This window comes from Xenopus tropicalis, chromosome 8, assembly GCF_000004195.4.
Source record: "Xenopus tropicalis strain Nigerian chromosome 8, UCB_Xtro_10.0, whole genome shotgun sequence".
Lineage (NCBI taxonomy): Eukaryota > Metazoa > Chordata > Amphibia > Anura > Pipidae > Xenopus > Xenopus tropicalis.
In genome coordinates, this window is record NC_030684.2 from 146,280,349 (window position 1) to 146,302,246 (window position 21,898).

General features: G+C 51.1%; 1 protein-coding gene across 3 annotated transcripts; it reads right to left on the reverse strand.

The window, feature by feature from the left end:
- Positions 1 to 6,378: 6,378 nt before the first annotated feature.
- clk2 (CDC like kinase 2) lies at positions 6,379 to 21,273 on the reverse strand. 3 transcript variants are annotated; one of them, XM_031890416.1, is made up of 13 exons: positions 21,056 to 21,273; positions 17,513 to 17,688; positions 15,792 to 16,020; positions 11,163 to 11,256; positions 10,717 to 10,783; positions 9,246 to 9,362; positions 8,972 to 9,138; positions 7,912 to 8,006; positions 7,680 to 7,809; positions 7,518 to 7,600; positions 7,290 to 7,369; positions 7,080 to 7,170; positions 6,379 to 7,005 (listed from the first exon to the last, which is right to left on the reverse strand). In XM_031890416.1, the coding sequence occupies exons 2-13, from the start codon at positions 17,686 to 17,688 to the stop codon at positions 6,823 to 6,825; spliced, it is 1,512 nt and encodes a 503-aa protein (XP_031746276.1). In that variant the 5' UTR covers positions 21,056 to 21,273; the 3' UTR covers positions 6,379 to 6,822. The 3 variants fall into 3 exon arrangements, with proteins under 3 accessions (XP_031746276.1, XP_031746277.1, NP_001011361.1); NM_001011361.1 differs by having other exon boundaries at positions 6,393 to 7,005; positions 7,680 to 7,806; positions 21,056 to 21,157; XM_031890417.1 differs by lacking the exon at positions 11,163 to 11,256 and having other exon boundaries at positions 21,056 to 21,272.
- Positions 21,274 to 21,898: the final 625 nt, after the last annotated feature.

Sequence of the window (21,898 nt, forward strand, 5' to 3'; positions counted from 1 at the left end):
GGGGAATATCTGCAGGCCCCCGACTGTCTTCACCTGGGGAATATCTGCAGGCCCCCCGAACTGTCTCACCTGGGGAATATCTGCAGGCCCCCGACTGTCTCACCTGGGGAATATCTGCAGGCCCCGACTGTCTCACCTGGGGAATATCTGCAGGCCCCCGACTGTCTCACCTGGGGAATATCTGCCCCCCCTTGACTGTCTCACCTGGGGAATATCTGCAGGCCCCCGACTGTCTCACCTGGGGAATATCTGCAGGCCCCCGACTGTCTCACCTGGGGAATATCTGCAGGCCCCCGACTGTCTCACCTGGGGAATATCTGCAGGCCCCCGACTGTCTCACCTGGGGAATATCTGCAGGCCCCCGACTGTCTCACCTGGGGAATATCTGCAGGCCCCCGACTGTCTCGTCGCTGGACTCACAGGAGGAAGCAGCTGGGCAGATAAAGGGTAAGTAATCCTCTCAGGGGGATTAGCCACTCTCACATGTATTGTTCCCTTAGGGATAAACACACAGGGGGGGGGGGGCATTATGTGCATTATGGGGGGGCAGTTAGTGTTACAGCAGGACCTGCTCTGAGCAACTGGGCAATTGGTCTTCATTATTTGAACTGCCAGTGGGGTGAAACCCAAGCGCCCACTTATTTACTTGCGGTTTCCAACCCCCCCACATCCTCAGTGTGAGAATTACCCCCAGGGCAGATATGTAGCACTGCAGTCTGCAGCTCACCCCCTATTGGGGCAAATCACCACACGTTTGGGGGGCTCTTCCCAAGTGATAAGCAGCCCTATTACTGCCCCCCTTAAACCGAGGAACCTCTGATTCGCTGTTATGGGAAAACCTGTTTGTTACTGACCCCCATGGGGCCCATTCCTCATTTCCCAGGGTGCCCAGCCATGTGACCCTGGCTCTGATACACTTCAGTCTCACTTTACTGCTGCGCTGCAAGTTGGAGTGATATCCCCCCCCCTCACCCCCAGCAGCCAATCAGCAGAACAATGGGAAGGGAGCAAGATAGCAGCTCCCAGTAGGTATCAGAATAGCACTCAATAGTAAGAAATCCAAGTCCGGCTTGGGACTCCTCCACTTACATGGGAGTAGGAGAAACAATAGGTTAGCTGAAAGCAGTTCTAATGTGTAGCGCTGGCTGAAAGCTCAGACTCAGGCACACTTTACTGCTGCGCTGCAAGTTGGAGTGATATCCCCCCCCCCCCCTCACCCCCAGCAGCTGGGCTGGATGGGATTTTGTTTCCTGCAGAGGAGGGAGGGTCTGGCCAATCACCTTCTTTGGCGCCATTTTGGGAATCTGGACCAAACGATGTGTTCTCTGTGGGAAAACTGCCAGCTCCTGGGTTTTGGCTTTCTTCAGAGACTGGATGGGGGGGTGGCAGATTAAAGGGGGTCCCGCAGCGGGAGGCGGGGTATTTCCCACAGCACCCAGGCTTAAGGCTGAAGCTCAGAAAGAAATTACATCTGAGTTACACCAGTGTGGGGAATAGGTTCTGCCCATGGAATGGTGGGATACGATTGTAAGCAGCAGTCCTGCCCTGCTTTATGGCTGAGATTCTAGCTATCTGTATAACAGAGCATTCTGTCACAGTGGCACAGACCCTATCTGATCCCCCCATTGTAAGCAGCAGTCCTGCCCTGCTTTATGGCTGAGATTCTAGCTATCTGTATAACAGAGCATTCTGTCACAGTGGCACAGATCCTATCTGATCCCCCCCATTGTAAGCAGCAGTCCTGCCTGCTTTATGGCTGAGATTCTAGCTATCTGTATAACAGAGCATTCTGTCACAGTGGCACAGATCCTATCTGATCCCCCCCATTGTAAGCAGCAGTCCTGCCCTGCTTTATGGCTGAGATTCTAGCTATCTGTATAACAGAGCATTCTGTCACAGTGGCACAGATCCTATCTGATCCCCCCCATTGTAAGCAGCAGTCCTGCCCTGCTTTATGGCTGAGATTCTAGCTATCTGTATAACAGAGCATTCTGTCACAGTGGCACAGATCCTATCTGATCCCCCATTGTAAGCAGCAGTCCTGCCCTGCTTTATGGCTGAGATTCTAGCTATCTGTATAACAGAGCATTCTGTCACAGTGGCACAGATCCTATCTGATCCCCCCATTGTAAGCAACAGTCCTGCCCTGCTTTATGGCTGAGATTCTAGCTATCTGTATAACAGAGCATTCTGTCACAGTGGCACAGATCCTATCTGATCCCCCCCCCCATTGTAAGCAGCAGTCCTGCCCTGCTTTATGGCTGAGATTCTAGCTATCTGTATAACAGAGCATTCTGTCACAGTGGCACAGATCCTATCTGATCCCCCCCCCATTGTAAGCAGCAGTCCTGCCCTGCTTTATGGCTGAGATTCTAGCTATCTGTATAACAGAGCATTCTGTCACAGTGGCACAGATCCTATCTGATCCCCCCCCATTGTAAGCAGCAGTCCTGCCCTGCTTTATGGCTGAGATTCTAGCTATCTGTATAACAGAGCATTCTGTCACAGTGGCACAGATCCTATCTGATCCCCCCCATTGTAAGCAGCAGTCCTGCCCTGCTTTATGGCTGAGATTCTAGCTATCTGTATAACAGAGCATTCTGTCACAGTGGCACAGATCCTATCTGATCCCCCCATTGTAAGCAGCAGTCCTGCCCTGCTTTATGGCTGAGATTCTAGCTATCTGTATAACAGAGCATTCTGTCACAGTGGCACAGATCCTATCTGATCCCCCCCCCCATTGTAAGCAGCAGTCCTGCCCTGCTTTATGGCTGAGATTCTAGCTATCTGTATAACGTCTATGAAGATTCTCATTCATCCAGGTCATGATATACAGTATCTAGTAGAATTAAGTCTAAAACAACTGGACTTTTTCTGAGTTTTTCTTGAAAACGTTTCACCACTCATCCGAGTGGCTTCTTCAGTTCCAATGACTGGTAGGGAATTCCCCGGTATTTAAACTCTTGATGGTAGTAGAGTCACAGACATCCAATCACAATGGTTCCATTGAACTTGTTCAGTTAGGTGTTAGCTGAAACTGACAGGTGTAAGAAGGTATGATCCAATCACAATGGTACCAAGATTCTCATTAATGAAGGTGTTAATCCTTCAAAGTACATGACTGGAAGTGTGAACTGTTGTGAAACTACCGGGGTAAGGATGTCAACGCGCCATTGTATGTTGGTGACAAGCGGTGTCTCAGGGCCCCTCCTCTGTTCAGGGATGGTTTTTCCAGGTTGGCATAAATGGCCTCTTTCACACCTCTTTCAAACCATCTGTCCTCTCGGTCCAAAATATGCACGTTACTGTCCTCAAAAGAGTGACCTTTTTCTTTGAGATGTAGATAGACCGCTGAGTCTTGTCCTGAGGAGTTTGCCCGCCTATGTTGGGCCATTCTCTTACAGAGAGGTTGTTTTGTCTCCCCAATGTATAAGTCTGAGCACTCTTCACTACACTGGACAGCATAGACCACATTACTTTTCATGTGCTTGGGTGTTGGGTCTTTCGGGTGCACCAGCTTCTGTCTCAGGGTGTTGCTGGGTTTGAAAAACACAGGAATGCGATGTTTGTTGAAAATTCTCCTAAGTTTTTTTGATGTTCCAGCAACATATGGAATGACTATGTTGTTTCGCCTGCTGTGTTCCTCCCTTCTGTTTGTAGGTCTGGTCTTTCTGTTGGTCTTTGATTTGGTTTTGATGAAGGCCCAGTCTGGGTACCCACAAGTTTTCAGAGCTCCTTTTAGATGTTTATATTCTTTCTCCTTGGCCTCTGCATTGGATGCCACAGTTTCAGCCCGATGATGTAGAGTCCTAATTACACCCAGTTTATGTTCCAAAGGGTGGTGGGAATCAAACAGCAAGTACTGGTCTGTGTGGGTGGGTTTCCTGTATACTTCAATATCCAGGTCCCTCCCCTCTTTGATAACTATAGCACAGTCCAAAAAAGCCAGTTTGCTGTCTTTCACATCTTCCCTTGTGAACGTGATGTTTTTGTCCACCGAGTTTATGTGTTTGGTGAAGGCTGGAACCTCGCGTTCTTTAATTTTGACCCAGGTGTCATCCACATATCTGAACCAATGACTTGGTGTTGTTCCCTTGAAGGTGTCCAGGGCTTTCTTTTCCACTTCTTCCATGTAAAGGTTCGCTACAATTGGAGACACAGGCGAACCCATGGCACAGCCATGTTTTTGTCAAAACCAAATCAAAGACCAACAGAAAGACCAGACCTACAAACAGAAGGGAGGAACACAGCAGGCGAAACAACATAGTCATTCCATATGTTGCTGGAACATCAGAAAAACTTAGGAGAATTTTCAACAAACATCGCATTCCTGTGTTTTTCAAACCCAGCGACACCCTGAGACAGAAGCTGGTGCACCCGAAAGACCCAACACCCAAGCACATGAAAAGTAATGTGGTCTATGCTGTCCAGTGTAGTGAAGAGTGCTCAGACTTATACATTGGGGAGACAAAACAACCTCTCTGTAAGAGAATGGCCCAACATAGGCGGGCAAACTCCTCAGGACAAGACTCAGCGGTCTATCTACACCTCAAAGAAAAAGGTCACTCTTTTGAGGACAGTAACGAGCATATTTTGGACCGAGAGGACAGATGGTTTGAAAGAGGTGTGAAAGAGGCCATTTATGCCAACCTGGAAAAACCATCCCTGAACAGAGGAGGGGCCCTGAGACACCGCTTGTCACCAACATACAATGGCGCGTTGACATCCTTACCCCGGCAGTTTCACAACAGTTCACACTTCCAGTCATGTACTTTGAAGGATTAACACCTTCATTAATGAGAATCTTGGTACCATTGTGATTGGATCATACCTTCTTACACCTGTCAGTTTCAGCTAACACCTAACTGAACAAGTTCAATGGAACCATTGTGATTGGATGTCTGTGACTCTACTACCATCAAGAGTTTAAATACCGGGGAATTCCCTACCAGTCATTTGAACTGAAGAAGCCACTCGGATGAGTGGTGAAACGTTTTCAAGAAAAACTCAGAAAAAGTCCAGTTGTTTTAGACTTAATTCTACTAGATACTGTATATCTGTATAACAGAGCATTCTGTCACAGTGGCACAGATCCTATCTGATCCCCCCATTGTAAGCAGCAGTCCTGCCCTGCTTTATGGCTGAGATTCTAGCTATCTGTATAACAGAGCATTCTGTCACAGTGGCACAGATCCTATCTGATCCCCCCCCATTGTAAGCAGCAGTCCTGCCCTGCTTTATGGCTGAGATTCTAGCTATCTGTATAACAGAGCATTCTGTCACAGTGGCACAGATCCTATCTGATCCCCCCCCCATTGTAAGCAGCAGTCCTGCCCTGCTTTATGGCTGAGATTCTAGCTATCTGTATAACAGAGCATTCTGTCACAGTGGCACAGATCCTATCTGATCCCCCCCATTGTAAGCAGCAGTCCTGCCCTGCTTTATGGCTGAGATTCTAGCTATCTGTATAACAGAGCATTCTGTCACAGTGGCACAGATCCTATCTGATCCCCCCCCATTGTAAGCAGCAGTCCTGCCCTGCTTTATGGCTGAGATTCTAGCTATCTGTATAACAGAGCATTCTGTCACAGTGGCACAGATCCTATCTGATCCCCCCATTGTAAGCAGCAGTCCTGCCCTGCTTTATGGCTGAGATTCTAGCTATCTGTATAACAGAGCATTCTGTCACAGTGGCACAGATCCTATCTGACCCCCCCCCATTGTAAGCAGCAGTCCTGCCCTGCTTTATGGCTGAGATTCTAGCTATCTGTATAACAGAGCATTCTGTCACAGTGGCACAGATCCTATCTGATCCCCCCATTGTAAGCAGCAGTCCTGTCCTGCTTTATGGCTGAGATTCTAGCTATCTGTATAACAGAGCATTCTGTCACAGTGGCACAGATCCTATCTGATCCCCCCCCATTGTAAGCAGCAGTCCTGCCCTGCTTTATGGCTGAGATTCTAGCTATCTGTATAACAGAGCATTCTGTCACAGTGGCACAGATCCTATCTGATCCCCCCCCATTGTAAGCAGCAGTCCTGCCCTGCTTTATGGCTGAGATTCTAGCTATCTGTATAACAGAGCATTCTGTCACAGTGGCACAGATCCTATCTGATCCCCCCATTGTAAGCAGCAGTCCTGCCCTGCTTTATGGCTGAGATTCTAGCTATCTGTATAACAGAGCATTCTGTCACAGTGGCACAGATCCTATCTGATCCCCCCATTGTAAGCAGCAGTCCTGCCCTGCTTTATGGCTGAGATTCTAGCTATCTGTATAACAATGAAGGCAGAAGCCGCAGGGCTCGTATGAAAGCTTTACTTCAGCTGGTTCAGTACACAGCGGGTACACAGCGGGTAGAAAGAAAGGTTGGCACACCTTGGGCATCCCACATACAAACATGTAGAGTTTATTTCTCACAAAGACTGTACAAAAGCTTATAAAAACAGGACGATGCCCGCGGGCACCACATCTGACCAGCTTGCTGCCCCCTCCCCTAACACTGACATAAATTATGAATTGGGGGCAGCTCAGCCCCCGCAGCGACCCCGGGCAGGGGCAGTTACAGGCGGGTATTATTTACAGGACAGCCTGTGCAGGGTGCTGCCGTGGCATGTACAGAATATATATATATATTTATATAGGCATATATTTAGGGTATCTCACATATTAACAGCTTTACATGTAAGAAAGGTTTCAGTTCATTCAGGTAGAAAAGGAAGAAGCACCGTAGGTTCCGGCTGCCAATTCATGGGGCGGCAGCGCCGGCAGCAGTGCTTTCTCGGCCAATGGGCCGTCCCGCGGTGCAGGCAGTGTGCGGGCATCATCGGCTGATGTCCCGGCCAGTGTCCCAGTGCTTAAGTGCCGGCTCGCCCTTAAACGGGCTGAAGAAGGGGTGCTTGAGGGCCGCGGCCAGGGTCATTCGCTTGGAGGGCTCGTATTCCAACATGCCCTCGATCAGGCTGAACAGCTGGTGGTGCTCTTCTGTCTCCATCATCATGTACCTCTGTAAGATAGATACAGCGTTACCCCTTGTACCCCCACATACAGGGGGGACCCCCCCAGCCAGGCAGAGCTTACCCTTAGGGGCTTGCAGTTCTCTCGGACGTATCGGCCCGCGGACGTGTTATCATCCCAGTCTAGGCGCCCGTGGTAGAAATACTTCTGCTTCCTGTGGGGGCAGAGAAGCGATAGGGGGGGCTTAGGCAGAGAAATACCCCTCCCTGGGGCACAATCACCCCTGAGTACAGACGAGAGAGGGGTTGGGAGGAGGAAGAAGAGTTTGCTCACCTGGTTTTCCTAACCATGCGCGATGGGACGGGCCCCAGAATCCTCTCCATCATGGCTAAATGCTCTCGGTTATCGTGGGTCTGCGGGGGAACAGAAGCAGGGGTTTGGCGCATAGAAGAACGGGGAGTCAACACAAGCCCCCCAACATTAGGCATCAGGTCTGATGGGGGGCTCCTAGTAACTTAACTGCTCCCCCCCCCCACAACGGGGAACGTCTATGTGACTCACCTGAAAGAGGGTGAAGCCCACGTAGTACTCGAATATAATGCACCCCACGCTCCACACGTCACACGGTTGGTTCCAGCCCAGCTCTGCAAGAGACAAGCATGTTAGAGAGAGCACAGCCAATGAGATGCAGGGGGGTAGGTAGGTGGCAGCTGGAAGCCTTACCCAGTATAACCTCGGGCGCCCGGTAGTGCCGCGTGGAGACGATGGTGCTGTGATGCTCGTGATCAAACGTGGCGCTGCCAAAGTCCACCACCCTGATGTCAGTGTTCTTGACGCACCGCTCGTCGCGCTTCTTTGCGCAGTTCCGGGGGGGGGAGAGGGAAGGGTTGTTAGACAGCGGCCGGCAGCCCGATACGGGGCGGGTACTAATGATAGGGTGGGAGGGGCTACTCACCTTCTCCATGTTGTACGTAAGCTCATAGTCAGAACTGACGAATAAGATATTTTCTGGCTTGAGGTCTGTATGGGTCAGTTTGTTGTCGTGCAGAACTGGAAGGGAAGATCCGAGTGAGGAACAGTCTCCCGGTGCCCAAACCTGCTCCCGTGTATGCCCAGCTTGCCCCCGGTGCCCAAACCTGCTCCCGTGTATGCCCAGCTTGCCCAAACCTGCTCCCGTGTATGCCCAGCTTGCCCCGGGTGCCCAAACCTGCTCCCGTGTATGCCCAGCTTGCCCCGGGTGCCCAAACCTGCTCCCGTGTATGCCCAGCTTGCCCCGGGTGCCCAAACCTGCTCCCGTGTATGCCCAGCTTGCCCCGGGTGCCCAAACCTGCTCCCGTGTATGCCCAGCTTGCCCCGGGTGCCCAAACCTGCTCCCGTGTATGCCCAGCTTGCCGCCGGGTGCCCAAACCTGCTCCCGTGTATGCCCAGCTTGCCCCGGGTGCCCAAACCTGCTCCCGTGTATGCCCAGCTTGCCCCGGGTGCCCAAACCCTGCTCCCGTGTATGCCCAGCTTGCCCCGGGTGCCCAAGCCTGCTCCGTGTATGCCCAGCTTCCCCGGGTGCCCAAGCCTGCTCCCGTGTATGCCCAGCTTTGCCCCGGGTGCCCAAGCCTGCTCCCGTGTATGCCAGCTTGCCCCGGTGCCCAAGCCTGCTCCCGTGTATGCCCAGCTTGCCCCGGGTGCCCAGCCTGCTCCCGTGTATGCCCAGCTTGCCCCGGGTGCCCAAACCTGCTCCCGTGTATGCCCAGCTTGCCCCTGGTGCCCAAAGCCTGCTCCCGTGTATGCCCAGCTTGCCCCTGGTGCCCAAACCTGCTCCCGTGTATGCCCAGCTTGCCCCTGGTGCCCAAACCTGCTCCCGTGTATGCCCAGCTTGCCCCTGGTGCCCAAACCTGCTCCCGTGTATGCCCAGCTTGCCCCTGGTGCCCAAACCTGCTCCCGTGTATGCCCAGCATGCCCCTAATGCCAACCCGCCTGGGCCACTCTAATATAATACCATCTTCCCCCCGCGGGGCACTTACATTTCACAGCCTGGCACACCTGCAGGGCCATATGCCGCACTTGGTGGATGGGGTACGGGAAGTAGTTATTCTCTTTCAGGAAGTCGAACGTGCTGAGGCCGAGCAGCTCGAATGAGATGCACATGTGTCCATGATAGTCGAACCAATCGTACATCTGCACGCACAGGCTGGGGAGGAACCGGGGTACGTCAGGGTTTCAATTGGATAAGCCTCCCCACCCCCCAACTCACACGGGTTCTGCCCAGGGGGGACAGACGCACACCCGGGGACTTACTGTTTGTTCTCCGGATCCTTTTCGTTGATTTTTTCCAATACGTTGATCTCCAGTCGAGCCGCCTCTTTGTATTTCTCCACATTTTTGATGATTTTTAATGCTACTCTGGCTCCCCCCCTAAAGCCACACAAGGAGGAGAGACATACAGTAAGAATATATAAAAGCGCTCTATGGTCAGTGTCTCAGCCTCTGCACAATACAGCTGAACGCTCTCACGTGCCCAACGCGGTCAGTTCCCCCTTCTGCTCCCCACATGCACAGCTCTTAAAGGGGTAGTTCACCTTTAAATTAACTCTTAATATGATGTAGACATTTATCTAACTGATTTTCAATTTTTGTTTTGTAGTTTGTTATTTAGCTTTTTGCTCCAGTTTGGAACTTCAGTAGCTATCTTGTCACTAAGGTCTTGCTTACCCCAGCAACCAAGCAGTGGATTTAACGAATGACTGGAATATTAATAGAAGAGGGCCTGAATAGTGCAAGTAAATGAATACATTTATAAGCTCACAGAGCAATAGTTTTTTGCTCTTGGGGTCAGCGACCCCCATTTGAAATGTAGACGAGGAAGCTAAATAATTTGAAAACTATAAAAAATAAATAATTGAGAAGTTGCTAGGAATAGGGCATTCTATAACATACTAAAAGTCAGTGTAACGGTTAAACACCTCTTTAAAGGGGAATGTTCACCTTTAAATTAACTTAATATGATGTAGAGTGATATTCTGAGACAATTTGCAATTGGTCTTGCAGTTTTTGAGTTATTGAGCTCTCCAGTTTGCAGTTTTTGCAATCTGGTTGCTGGAGTCCAAGTTACCCTAGCAACCAGGCATTGATTTGAATAAGACTCTGGAATATGAATAGGAGACTGCCTGAACAGAAAGAGGAGTAATAAAAACTTGCAATAACAATTTGCAGCCTTGCAGAGCATGTGACTTTTAGATGGGGTCAGCGACCCTCCCCCATTTGAAAGCAGAAAAGAATCAGAAGAGTAAAGCAAAAATTAGAAGAAAGAAAATATGAAGACCAATTGAAAAGCTGCTTAGAATTGGCCATTCTATATCATACTAAAGGTGAACCGCCCCTTTAAGAGTACAGCTGGATTGTGCAAGTCAATATGTGGCCCCAAAGTAACTCCCCCCAACTTATTTATGCCCTGCGGGTCGAGAAATCCTTGCCCCCACCCCTAACTGGCTTCCTCCCTGTATTTATAGTCCCGCCCTGCAATGACATCACAAAAGGGGCAGGGCTTGCGCCTATAAATTAGAGCACCGTCAGTGACCCGTGATTGATGTGCTGAGATCGGCCTGAACCCACCCCCTACCTGTGGGTTAACCTGCGGGTATCGTGCCAACCTGCACGTCCCTACTGGCCGCTGTTCGGCCCCATATCTATGAAATGTTCAGACACCGTCTGCCATGACAGGAGCACGTGGCGAAGGGACGGGTGGCGCCACACACAAACACGCACTTACCTCCTGTGATCGACGCACTGAACGACTCGGCCGAAAGTCCCTTCCCCGAGGGTGCTCACAATCTCATCTGCGTGGGCAAGCAGAAAGGGGGCGGGATTAATACGGAGCAGGACACTGCCGGCGGTGCCAGTGAATCTGCCTACGGGCGCACGTGCCAAGGTCAGGCTGTGAGCCCCCGACACGCTGCCCTATAGCTAGATAGAGAAGTATATACTAGCTGCCTGGCCATATAAACATACTGTACGTGGTAGGTTTACAAAGAATAAAGGAGTTAAGGAGGAGGAAAGGGCTTTTGCGTTTGTTTCTCTCTTTAAAATTAAATGTAAAACAAAAAAAAAAAAACCAAATAAAAAAATAAACACAAAAGACAGACAGGTCTGCAGCGTCTCTGGGGAAGGGGGGGTCTTAGAACTAGAGAGCTAAATTATGTTACGATTTGGCTGTACATCGTTCTTGTAGCCAGTCGCCGCTGTGATAGATCAGGTGGCCCTCCACGTCGTCTTCAACACTCTTGGCCCGCCGGCTGCTCTGGCGACTCCGCTGTGAGCACATCGTCATCCCCGCCAAAGCATCACCATTCGCCAGCCAATCAGATTTTTCAAACCAGCGGCACATTGGTAGGGTTGGTTTGGAAATTCACATGGTTGTTTTGAGGTAGAAGGGTGAGCAGTAGATTCCCAGCCAATTCATACGGCACATAGGAATATATAACGATAGGGATATTGCAAGGGAACAGGTCAAGATACAAATACACTAACTCAGAAATCAAAAAAATAAAAAAAGGAAAGAAAAAAGAAAAAACATTCTGCTTTGTTTCATCGATGCAAAGGGAGGAAAACAGGAACAACACTGTGGGGTCCCCCCCCCCCAAATATATACGTATTACAGTCTTCATGCTACTGGGGTTACATACAGTGAGGGAGGGAGGGGCCCTAATCATACCAAATATATATTCTATCATTATATACCCAGCACGCACCCCGAGCTAATCATACACACTGGCCCCCAACATTCCCACATACCCCCCAAACCAACCCGTTACACTCCCAAGCACAAAGCTCAAACCCATATATGCTCCCATCCCAGCTCCTATACACATACTCAGCACTGAACTCATAGCATTATTGCCCCATGTCCTGCCCCATATTCCCATCATCCTCCCCCGGTACAGGGCCCGGCGCATATCCCCCGGTACAGGGCCCGGCGCATATCCCCCGGTACCCACGGTAAAGAGCTGGGCATATATCCACAGTAACGTATCGCCTAGTTTTATAAAATCGTTTTTGAGGACCTCCCAACCGCCGGGTCTTCCCCAGCCCCCCATAATAATTTGCCCACTCGCTCCCCCACATGCGGAACCCTAGCACCAGGCAGGCAACACACAGTTCAGCACGTAGGGTCCTTGTGCCAAATTCCCCTATCCACCTTTCTAATAATCCCGTACAACTATAGCCTGCCTTCCCTTCCCAGCACTACTGCCCCCCTGTATTAGAGGTGCTGGCCCCCAGCGGGCTCTGAGTCAGCCTGCTCCATACATGCAACTATTAGACTCGCTTTCATCAGGTATGGTACCTATGCATTGGGGGAAGGCGAATGTTATTCTTATATTTATACAGGGAGTAAGATCTCAGCCTGGCAATTATAGGCCAGTAAGTCTGACATCCGTGGTGGGCAAGTTATTTGAAGGCTTGTTAAGGGATCACATACAGAATTATGTACTGGAGAATGGCATTATGGGTAGGAAGCAGCATGGCTTTATGAAGGACAGGTCATGTCAGACCAATCTGCTTTTTATGATGAGGTAAGAAGCTGGACATTGGGGATGAAGTAGTCGGACAGTGGGGGGGCAGTATTTGGACAGTAGGGGGGGGGGGGGCAGTAGATATAATCTATTTGGATTTTGCCAAAGCATTTGATACCGTTCCCCACAAACGACTGCTTTCTAAGCTAAGGTCTATTGGTCTTAGTGAAGCCGTTTGCACATGGATAGAAAACTGGCTACAGGATCGGGTACAGAGGGTGGTTGTTAATGGTACATTCTCTACTTGGAATAAGGTTCTCAGTGGGGTCCCTCAGGGTTCTGTACTGGGTCCACTTTTGTTTAATTTGTTCATAAATGACTTAGGGGAGGGTATTATGGGTAATGTATCAGTGTTTGCAGATGGCACAAAACTCTGCAGCCCAGTCAGTTCTACCCACGATGTGGCACCTTGCAGCAGGGTCTGGGCAACTGGCAATCTGGGCAGCTAAGTGGCAGATTTAATGTGGATAAATGTAAGGTCATGCACCTGGGATGTAAAAATATGCCCCCACTTATACCCTTAATGGGACTGCACTGGGCAAATCCATAATGGAGAAGGAGCTTGGAGTGCTTGTAGATAATAAACTTGGCTGTAGCAAGCAATGCCAGGCAGCAGCTGCAAGGGCAAACAGGGTATTGAGCTGTATTAAAAGGGGTATAGATTCACGGGAGGAGGGGGTTATTCTTCCCCTTTACAGAGCGCTGGTAAGGCCCCATCTAGAATATGCTGTTAAGTTTTGGTCTCCAGTGCTCAAACGGGACATTATTGAGTTAGACAGGGTCCAGATGGGGTTTTGCCTTCCTCTGGATCAACTAGCAGTTAGGCAGGTTATATATAGGCATTATGGTTGAACGTGATGGACGTATGTCTTTTTTCAACCCAACTTGCTATGTTACTATGTTGTTTCAGAGCCGGGCGTATTTCCCCAGTACCCACAGTACAGAGCCGGGCATATATCCCCAGTATCCACAGTACAGAGCCGGGCATATATCCCCAGTATCCACAGTACAGAGCCGGGCATATATCCCCAGTATCCACAGTACAGAGCCGGGCATATATCCCCGGTACCCACGGCGCAGAGCCGGGCATATATCCCCGGTACCCACGGCACAGAGCCGGGCGTATATCCCCGGTACCCACGGCACAGAGCCGGGCGTATATCCCCGGTACCCACGGCACAGAGCCGGGCATATATCCCCAGTACCCACGGCACAGAGCCGGGCGTATATCCCCTGGACCCAAGGCACAGAGCCGGGCGTATATCCCCGATACCCACGGCACAGAGCCGGGCGTATATCCCCGATACCCAAGGCACAGAGCCGGGCGTATATCCCCGGTACCCACGGCACAGAGAGGGGCATATATCCCCGGTACCCACGGCACAGAGCCGGGCGTATATCCCCGGTACCCACGGCACAGAGCCGGGCATATATCCCCAGTACCCACGGCACAGAGCCGGGCATATATCCCCTGGACCCAAGGCACAGAGCCGGGCGTATATCCCCGGTACCCACGGCACAGAGCCGGGCGTATATCCCCGATACCCAAGGCACAGAGCCGGGCGTATATCCCCGGTACCCACGGCACAGAGAGGGGCATATATCCCCTGGACCCAAGGCACAGAGCCGGGCGTATATCCCCGATACCCAAGGCACAGAGCCGGGCGTATATCCCCGATACCCAAGGCACAGAGCCGGGCGTATATCCCCGATACCCAAGGCACAGAGCCGGGCGTATATCCCCGATACCCAAGGCACAGAGCCGGGCGTATATCCCCGGTACCCAAGGCACAGAGCCGGGCGTATATCCCCGGTACCCAAGGCACAGAGCCGGGCGTATATCCCCGGTACCCAAGGCACAGAGCCGGGCGTATATTCCCAGTACAGAGCTGTTGGCACCAGGTGAGTCATTGGGGCACATAAGCCACATGTCCCAGTATACATATCGAGCTAGGAAAGGCCATGGCACGGCTGGCTCCCTGGGCACAATCCCACAATATAATTATCTATACAAAGGGCAGTGTGCCACAGGAATGTGTGAGCTCCCAAAGCTGCAGGGGCTGTTTGTACCCGCACTGGCACCTAACTACCCCTGTGCTGCCCAAGTCAGACAGAATTAGTGAGCTAACGGTACCCCAAGCACTTCTGCCCCCTGGCACTTCCCTGGGCAACATATTACACCCCCTGCCTGGGCCAGAGAAACATTAGCATTGGGGCAAGTACAGGCAAATGCCCGGCTGAACTGCATTATCCAGCAGTGACATTGCATGGACATAGGGGCACTACCCTCGGCCTACCCGGCCCATTAGCAGCACAGAGGCACTACCCTCAGCATACCCAGCCCATTGGCAGCAGAGGGGCACTACCCCCAGCATACCCAGCCCATTGGCAGCAGAGGGGCACTACCCTCAGCATACCCAGCCCATTGGCAGCAGAGGGGCACTACCCACAGCATACCCAGCCCATTGGCAGCACAGGGGCACTACCCTCAGCATACCCAGCCCATTGGCAGCACAGGGGCACTACCCTCAGCATACCCAGCCCATTGGCAGCACAGGTGCAATTACACTATATAATAAGGCAATGCCCCAGGCCCAAAGCATGCAGATCCTAATGATTGCGCAGGAGTCACTCTCTGCCCTGCCAGGCCCTGAGGCCGGAGGGAGATGGTATCCCTCTATGAATTTGGGGTTCCCTGTGGCCCCCACACACCCACCAGTGCAAAGAGAATTTGCAAGGGAATAGCAGAGATAGAAAGAACCCCAGGTTTGGCTAAGGAATGAGGGCAAACAGCCCAAGTTCCCAGGAGCCACACGTATGGGTTATTCAGGCAGATCAGGTTGGCACTGGTGCCAAACCCAGTATAAACCCATCCAAAAGGTTGGATTAAGCTGGTAGCACTGATGAGCCCCAAAGCCAGCAGGCTAAGGGTTAAAGCCAGCACCCACAGCTCTCAGGGGTGCATGCCATACAGGCCCTATACTTATTGTACAGCGCTGCGGAATATGTTGGCGCCTTATAAATGTTAATAATAATAATATACCCACACATACAGCCCCCTGCGACTCCCAGTGCTGTGGGGCTCATTCACATGCAGAGATTTACAGAAGGGGAGGGGTCAGTTGAGCAGTCCCATCCCCCGACAGACAGCAATAAGCACGGCCCGGGTATAAACATGAGAAATACACAGGAGTGGGTGAGTACTTACCGGCTCTTCTAAACCACCCTAAAAACAAAGGGGGGGCATTAGGGTGGGGTCGGGGTGGGTACTCACCGATGAGGACTGGCTATAAGACCTGGTTCTGCGCTTTCTCCGCTTCTGTTTGCGCCGAGCGCTCTTGCAGCTCCTGTAGCTGTCCTCCCGCGAGTGCTTGTACTCGTACGAGTGGCGATAGTCTGCCTCGTAATACACGTCCCCCCTGTCCCTGCTGTACTCATTCCTCCTGTAGCCGTCGCAGTACCGCCGATCGTAAGCTCTTCTGTTCGACGAGCGCTCCTCGTAACTGGGCGGGAAGGGACAGGAAGGTTCACACATAACTCACCATTTACCCCCCCAGGGGCTATACCTCCCACTGCAGATATACATAACCCCAAGCTGCCCCCCCAGGGGCTATAGCTCCCACTGCAGATATACATAACCCCAAGCTGCCCCCCCAGGGGCTATACCTCCCACTGCAGATATACATAACCCCAAGCTGCCCCCCCAGGGGCTATAGCTCCCACTGCAGATATACAAAACCCCAAGCTGCCCCCCAGGGGCTATAGCTCCCACTGCAGATACACATAACCCCAAGCTGCCCCCCAGGGCTATAGCTCCCACTGCAGATATGCATAACCCCAAGCTGCCCCCCAGGGGCTATAGCTCCCACTGCAGATACACATAACCCCAAGCTGCCCCCCCAGGGGCTATAGCTCCCACTGCAGATACACATAACCCCAAGCTGCCCCCCAGGGGCTATACCTCCCACTGCAGATATGCATAACCCCAAGCTGCCCCCCTAGGGGCTATAGCTCCCACTGCAGATATGCATAACCCCAAGCTGCCCCCCTAGGGGCTATAGCTCCCACTGCAGATATACATAACCCCAAGCTGCCCCCAGGGGCTATAGCTCCCACTGCAGATATACATAACCCCAAGCTGCCCCCCCAGGCGCTATAGCTCCCACTGCAGATATACATAACCCCAAGCTGCCCCCCCAGGCGCTATAGCTCCCACTGCAGATATGCATAACCCCAAGCTGCCCCCCCAGGGGCTATAGCTCCCACTGCAGATATGCATAACCCCAAGCTGCCCCCCAGGGGCTATAGCTCCCACTGCAGATACACATAACCCCAAGCTGCCCCCCAGGGGCTATAGCTCCCACTGCAGATATGCATAACCCCAAGCTGCCCCCCTAGGGGCTATAGCTCCCACTGCAGATATACATAACCCCAAGCTGCCCCCCCAGGCGCTATAGCTCCCACTGCAGATATACATAACCCCAAGCTGCCCCCCCAGGCGCTATAGCTCCCACTGCAGATATACAAAACCCCAAGCTGCCCCCCCAGGGGCTATAGCTCCCACTGCAGATATGCATAACCCCAAGCTGCCCCCCCAGGGGCTATAGCTCCCACTGCAGATATGCATAACCCCAAGCTGCCCCCCAGGGGCTATAGCTCCCACTGCAGATACACATAACCCCAAGCTGCCCCCCAGGGGCTATAGCTCCCACTGCAGATATGCATAACCCCAAGCTGCCCCCCTAGGGGCTATAGCTCCCACTGCAGATATGCATAACCCCAAGCTGCCCCCCTAGGGGCTATACCTCCCACTGCAGATACACATAACCCCAAGCTGCCCCCCAGGGGCTATAGCTCCCACTGCAGATACACATAACCCCAAGCTGCCCCCCCAGGGGCTATACCTCCCACTGCAGATACACATAACCCCAAGCTGCCCCCCCAGGGGCTATAGCTCCCACTGCAGATACACATAACCCCAAGCTGCCCCATTACCTGCGTGACCTCTCGTGGTAACTGTCACCGTGCTTGTGCCTGCGGTCACGTCCTCTGTCGCTGCTACTGCTCCGTGACCTGCTTCTTCTCCGCCTGTGCTTTCGGCTTCTGTAACGCTCATGGTAACTGCCCCTGCTGCCCCTCTCTGAAGAACGGTACCGCCTGGAGTGCGGCATCTACAGGGAAGGGGCAAATATGTTAGTCATTTACTAACCCATGCACTCACTCTTATCAGTAACATGCCCCGCCCACTGGCACCTCCCACCCATATGTATAAATACACATATACAGAGAAGGAATGTTCTGGGCACACAATAAGCTGTACCCCCATACTGTACTGTCTAAGGGAAACACTATGGCACCCCCTACCCATATGTATAAATACAAATATACAGAGAAGGAATGTTCTGGGCACACAATAAGCTGTACCCCCATACTGTACTGTCTAAGGGAAACACTATGGTAGCCCCTACCCATATGTATAAATACAAATATACAGAGAAGGAATGTTCTGGGCACACAATAAGCTGTACCCCATACTGTACTGTCTAAGGGAAACACTATGGTAGCCCCTACCCATATGTATAAATACAAATATACAGAGAAGGAATGTTCTGGGCACACAATAAGCTGTACCCCCATACTGTACTGTCTAAGGGAAACACTATGGCACCCCCTACCCATATGTATAAATACAAATATACAGAGAAGGAATGTTCTGGGCACACAATAAGCTGTACCCCCATACTGTACTGTCTAAGGGAAACACTATGGCACCCCCTACCCATATGTATAAATACAAATATACAGAGAGGGAATGTTCTGGGCACACAATAAGCTGTACCCCCATACTGTACTGTCTAAGGGAAACACTATGGCACCCCCTACCCATATGTATAAATACAAATATACAGAGAAGGAATGTTCTGGGCACACAATAAGCTGTACCCCCATACTGTACTGTCTAAGGGAAACACTATGGTAGCCCCTACCCATATGTATAAATACAAATATACAGAGAAGGAATGTTCTGGGCACACAATAAGCTGTACCCCCATACTGTACTGTCTAAGGGAAACAATATGGCACCTCCTGCATTTGGTAAGGGATATATCCGTATATTAAGGCAGGTTATATACAGGGTGAGTAGTGGGGGTCAATAACAGACAGGGGTAACACTGTGCCACAGAGAGAGAGGGGTAACAATACATGGGGGTATATAGAGATAGTTGTGGGGACAATAAGAAGGGAGAGTGGGGTAACAATACATGGGGGTATATAGAGATAGTTGGGGGGACAATAAGAAGGGAGAGGGGTAACAATACATGGGGGTATATAGAGATAGTTGGGGGGACAATAAGAAGGGAGAGGGGTAACAATACATGGGGGTATATAGAGATAGTTGGGGGACAATAAGAAGGGAGAGGGGTAACAATACATGGGGGTATATAGAGAGAGTTGGGGGCAATAACAATGGAGAGAGGGGTAACAATACATGGGGGTATATAGAGAGAGTTGGGGGGACAATAAGAAGGGAGAGAGGGGTAACAATACATGGGGGTATATAGAGATAGTTGGGGGACAATAACACAGGGGTAACAATACATGGGGGTATATAGAGAGAGTAGAGGGGCAATAACACACAGGGGTAACAATACATGGGGGTATATAGAGAGAGTAGAGGGGGCAATAACACACAGGGGTAACAATACATGGGGGTATATAGAGAGAGTAGAGGGGCAATAACACACAGGGGTAACAATACATGGGGGTATTAGAGAGAGTTGGGGGCAATAACACACAGGGGTAACAATACATGGGGTATATAGAGAGAGTTGGGGGCAATAACACACAGGGGTAACAATACATGGGGGTATATAGAGAGAGTTGGGGGCAATAACACACAGGGGTAACAATACATGGGGGTATATAGAGAGAGTTGGGGGCAATAACACACAGGGGTAACAATACATGGGGGTATATAGAGAGAGTTGGGGGCAATAACACACAGGGGTAACAATACATGGGGGTATATAGAGAGAGTTGGGGGGCAATAACACACAGGGGTAACAATACATGGGGGTATATAGAGAGAGTTGGGGGCAATAACACCAGGGGTAACAATACATGGGGGTATATAGAGAGAGTTGGGGGCAATAACAGGGGTAACAATACATGGGGGTATATAGAGAGAGTTGGGGGCAATAACACACAGGGGTAACAATACATGGGGGTATATAGAGAGAGTTGGGGGCAATAACACACAGGGGTAACAATACATGGGGGTATATAGAGAGAGTTGGGGGGCAATAACACACAGGGGTAACAATACATGGGGGTATATAGAGAGAGTTGGGGGGCAATAACACACAGGGGTAACAATACATGGGGGTATATAGAGAGAGTTGGGGGCAATAACACACAGGGGTAACAATACATGGGGGTATATAGAGAGAGTGGGGGCAATAACACACAGGGGTAACAATACATGGGGTATATAGAGAGAGTTGGGGCAATAACACACAGGGGTAACAATACATGGGGGTATATAGAGAGAGTTGGGGCAATAACACACAGGGGTAACAATACATGGGGGTATATAGAGAGAGGGGCAATAACACACAGGGGTAACAATACATGGGAGAGAGTAGAGGGGCAATAACACACAGGGGTAACAATACATGGGGTATATAGAGAGAGTAGAGGGGCAATAACACACAGGGGTAACAATACATGGGGTATATAGAGAGAGTTGGGGGCAATAACACACAGGGGTAACAATACATGGGGTATATAGAGAGAGGGGCAATAACACACAGGGGTAACAATACATGGGGTATATAGAGAGAGTAGAGGGCAATAACACACAGGGGTAACAATACATGGGGGTATATAGAGAGAGTAGGGGCAATAACACACAGTAACAATACATGGGGGTATATATAGAGACATGGGGGTATATAGAGAGAGTAGAGGGGCAATAACACACAGGGGTAACAATACATGGGGGTATATAGAGAGAGTAGAGGGGCAATAACACACAGGGGTAACAATACATGGGGGTATATAGAGAGAGTTGGGGGCAATAACACACAGGGGTAACAATACATGGGGGTATATAGAGAGAGTAGAGGGGCAATAACACACAGGGGTAACAATACATGGGGGTATATAGAGAGAGTTGGGGGCAATAACACACAGGGGTAACAATACATGGGGGTATATAGAGAGAGTTGGGGGCAATAACACACAGGGGTAACAATACATGGGGGTATATAGAGAGAGTAGAGGGGCAATAACACACAGGGGTAACAATACATGGGGGTATATAGAGAGAGTAGAGGGGCAGGGAGATGGGGCAGTTCCAGTTGGGGGCAATAACAGGGGTAACACACAGACAGTATCAGCCCCAGGGCCCATTGCCGGCGCCATTTTGTCTCCAAGCCGTTGGGGCAGCCGCCATCTTGCGCTGGTTGCTATTTTCTCTCCCCAGCCCCGGCCCCTCCCGGCTCCCCCCGGCCCCCCCCCCGGCCCCGCACTCACCGCTCTCGCAGCCAGGCCCGTTCTCTTGTCCCACAGAAAGTCCGTGATTGCGGTGCGTGTGTCCGGGCTACTGCCCGCCGCTACTACCCTCACAGCCGCCTCCTCACTCCCTCTGTGCGCGTACACGCACCGCCGCGGGAACTCGCACTCACAGCTCCGCCCTCACTCAGCTGCTACTCGCCCCGCCCCTTACGCCTCATAGGCCGTCCCTGCTGCGTTAGTGGTCATGTGATTGCGTGTGCGGCAGCCATTTTATATGAGGGCACATTGCCAGGCCTTCCTGCCAGCTTGCCTACAGACACCTTGTATATAGGGACTCCCCCCCCCCCCATTCCCCAGCTTGTCTGTCAGGCAGGGGCAGCTCCGCCCACACTTACATTTATATTCACCCCATTCCCCATATCTACCAACATTTTGAAAATGGAAAGAGGGACAAAAAGAAATGTTTCACATTGTGGTGATTTTTTTTGCCACGCCCATTTCTGCAGCCACACCCCCTAAATACCACTCCTGTTTGACTACATTTATTTTATGTGTTATTACATTTTTGCTAACGAAGGTGAAGTTGCCCTTTAAGCTGCGAGTCTCAGTTCCCCCAAGAGACCTGTTTAGATGATTAGTTACGCTTGTATCTCAGTAATAAGCTACTTATTTAATTAAATGTGAGAAACACTGTATCTAAGTGCAGGTGATTCTCGTTAAGATTTCTGGCAAAAGCTACTTTTTAATTAAATTATTTTTTTAGCACTTTTCAGTAAGAATCCGGGACTGCGGGTTGAGCTGTCGGCAGAGGGGCTGCCCCACGACATTCGGCCAATTGGAAGCTGCTATGGGCGTGGCGCT

Coding starts and splice junctions, on each gene's coding strand:
- clk2 (XM_031890416.1), bottom strand. CDS start 17,688: ATGCCGCACTCCAGGCGGTACCGTTCTTCAGAGAGGGGCAGCAGGGGC. Junction 16,021..17,512: donor TACCACGAGAGGTCACGCAG/GTAATGGGGCAG, acceptor CTTCCCGCCCAG/TTACGAGGAGCGCTCGTCGA. Junction 9,139..9,245: donor AAGGATCCGGAGAACAAACA/GTAAGTCCCCGG, acceptor GTTCCTCCCCAG/CCTGTGCGTGCAGATGTACG.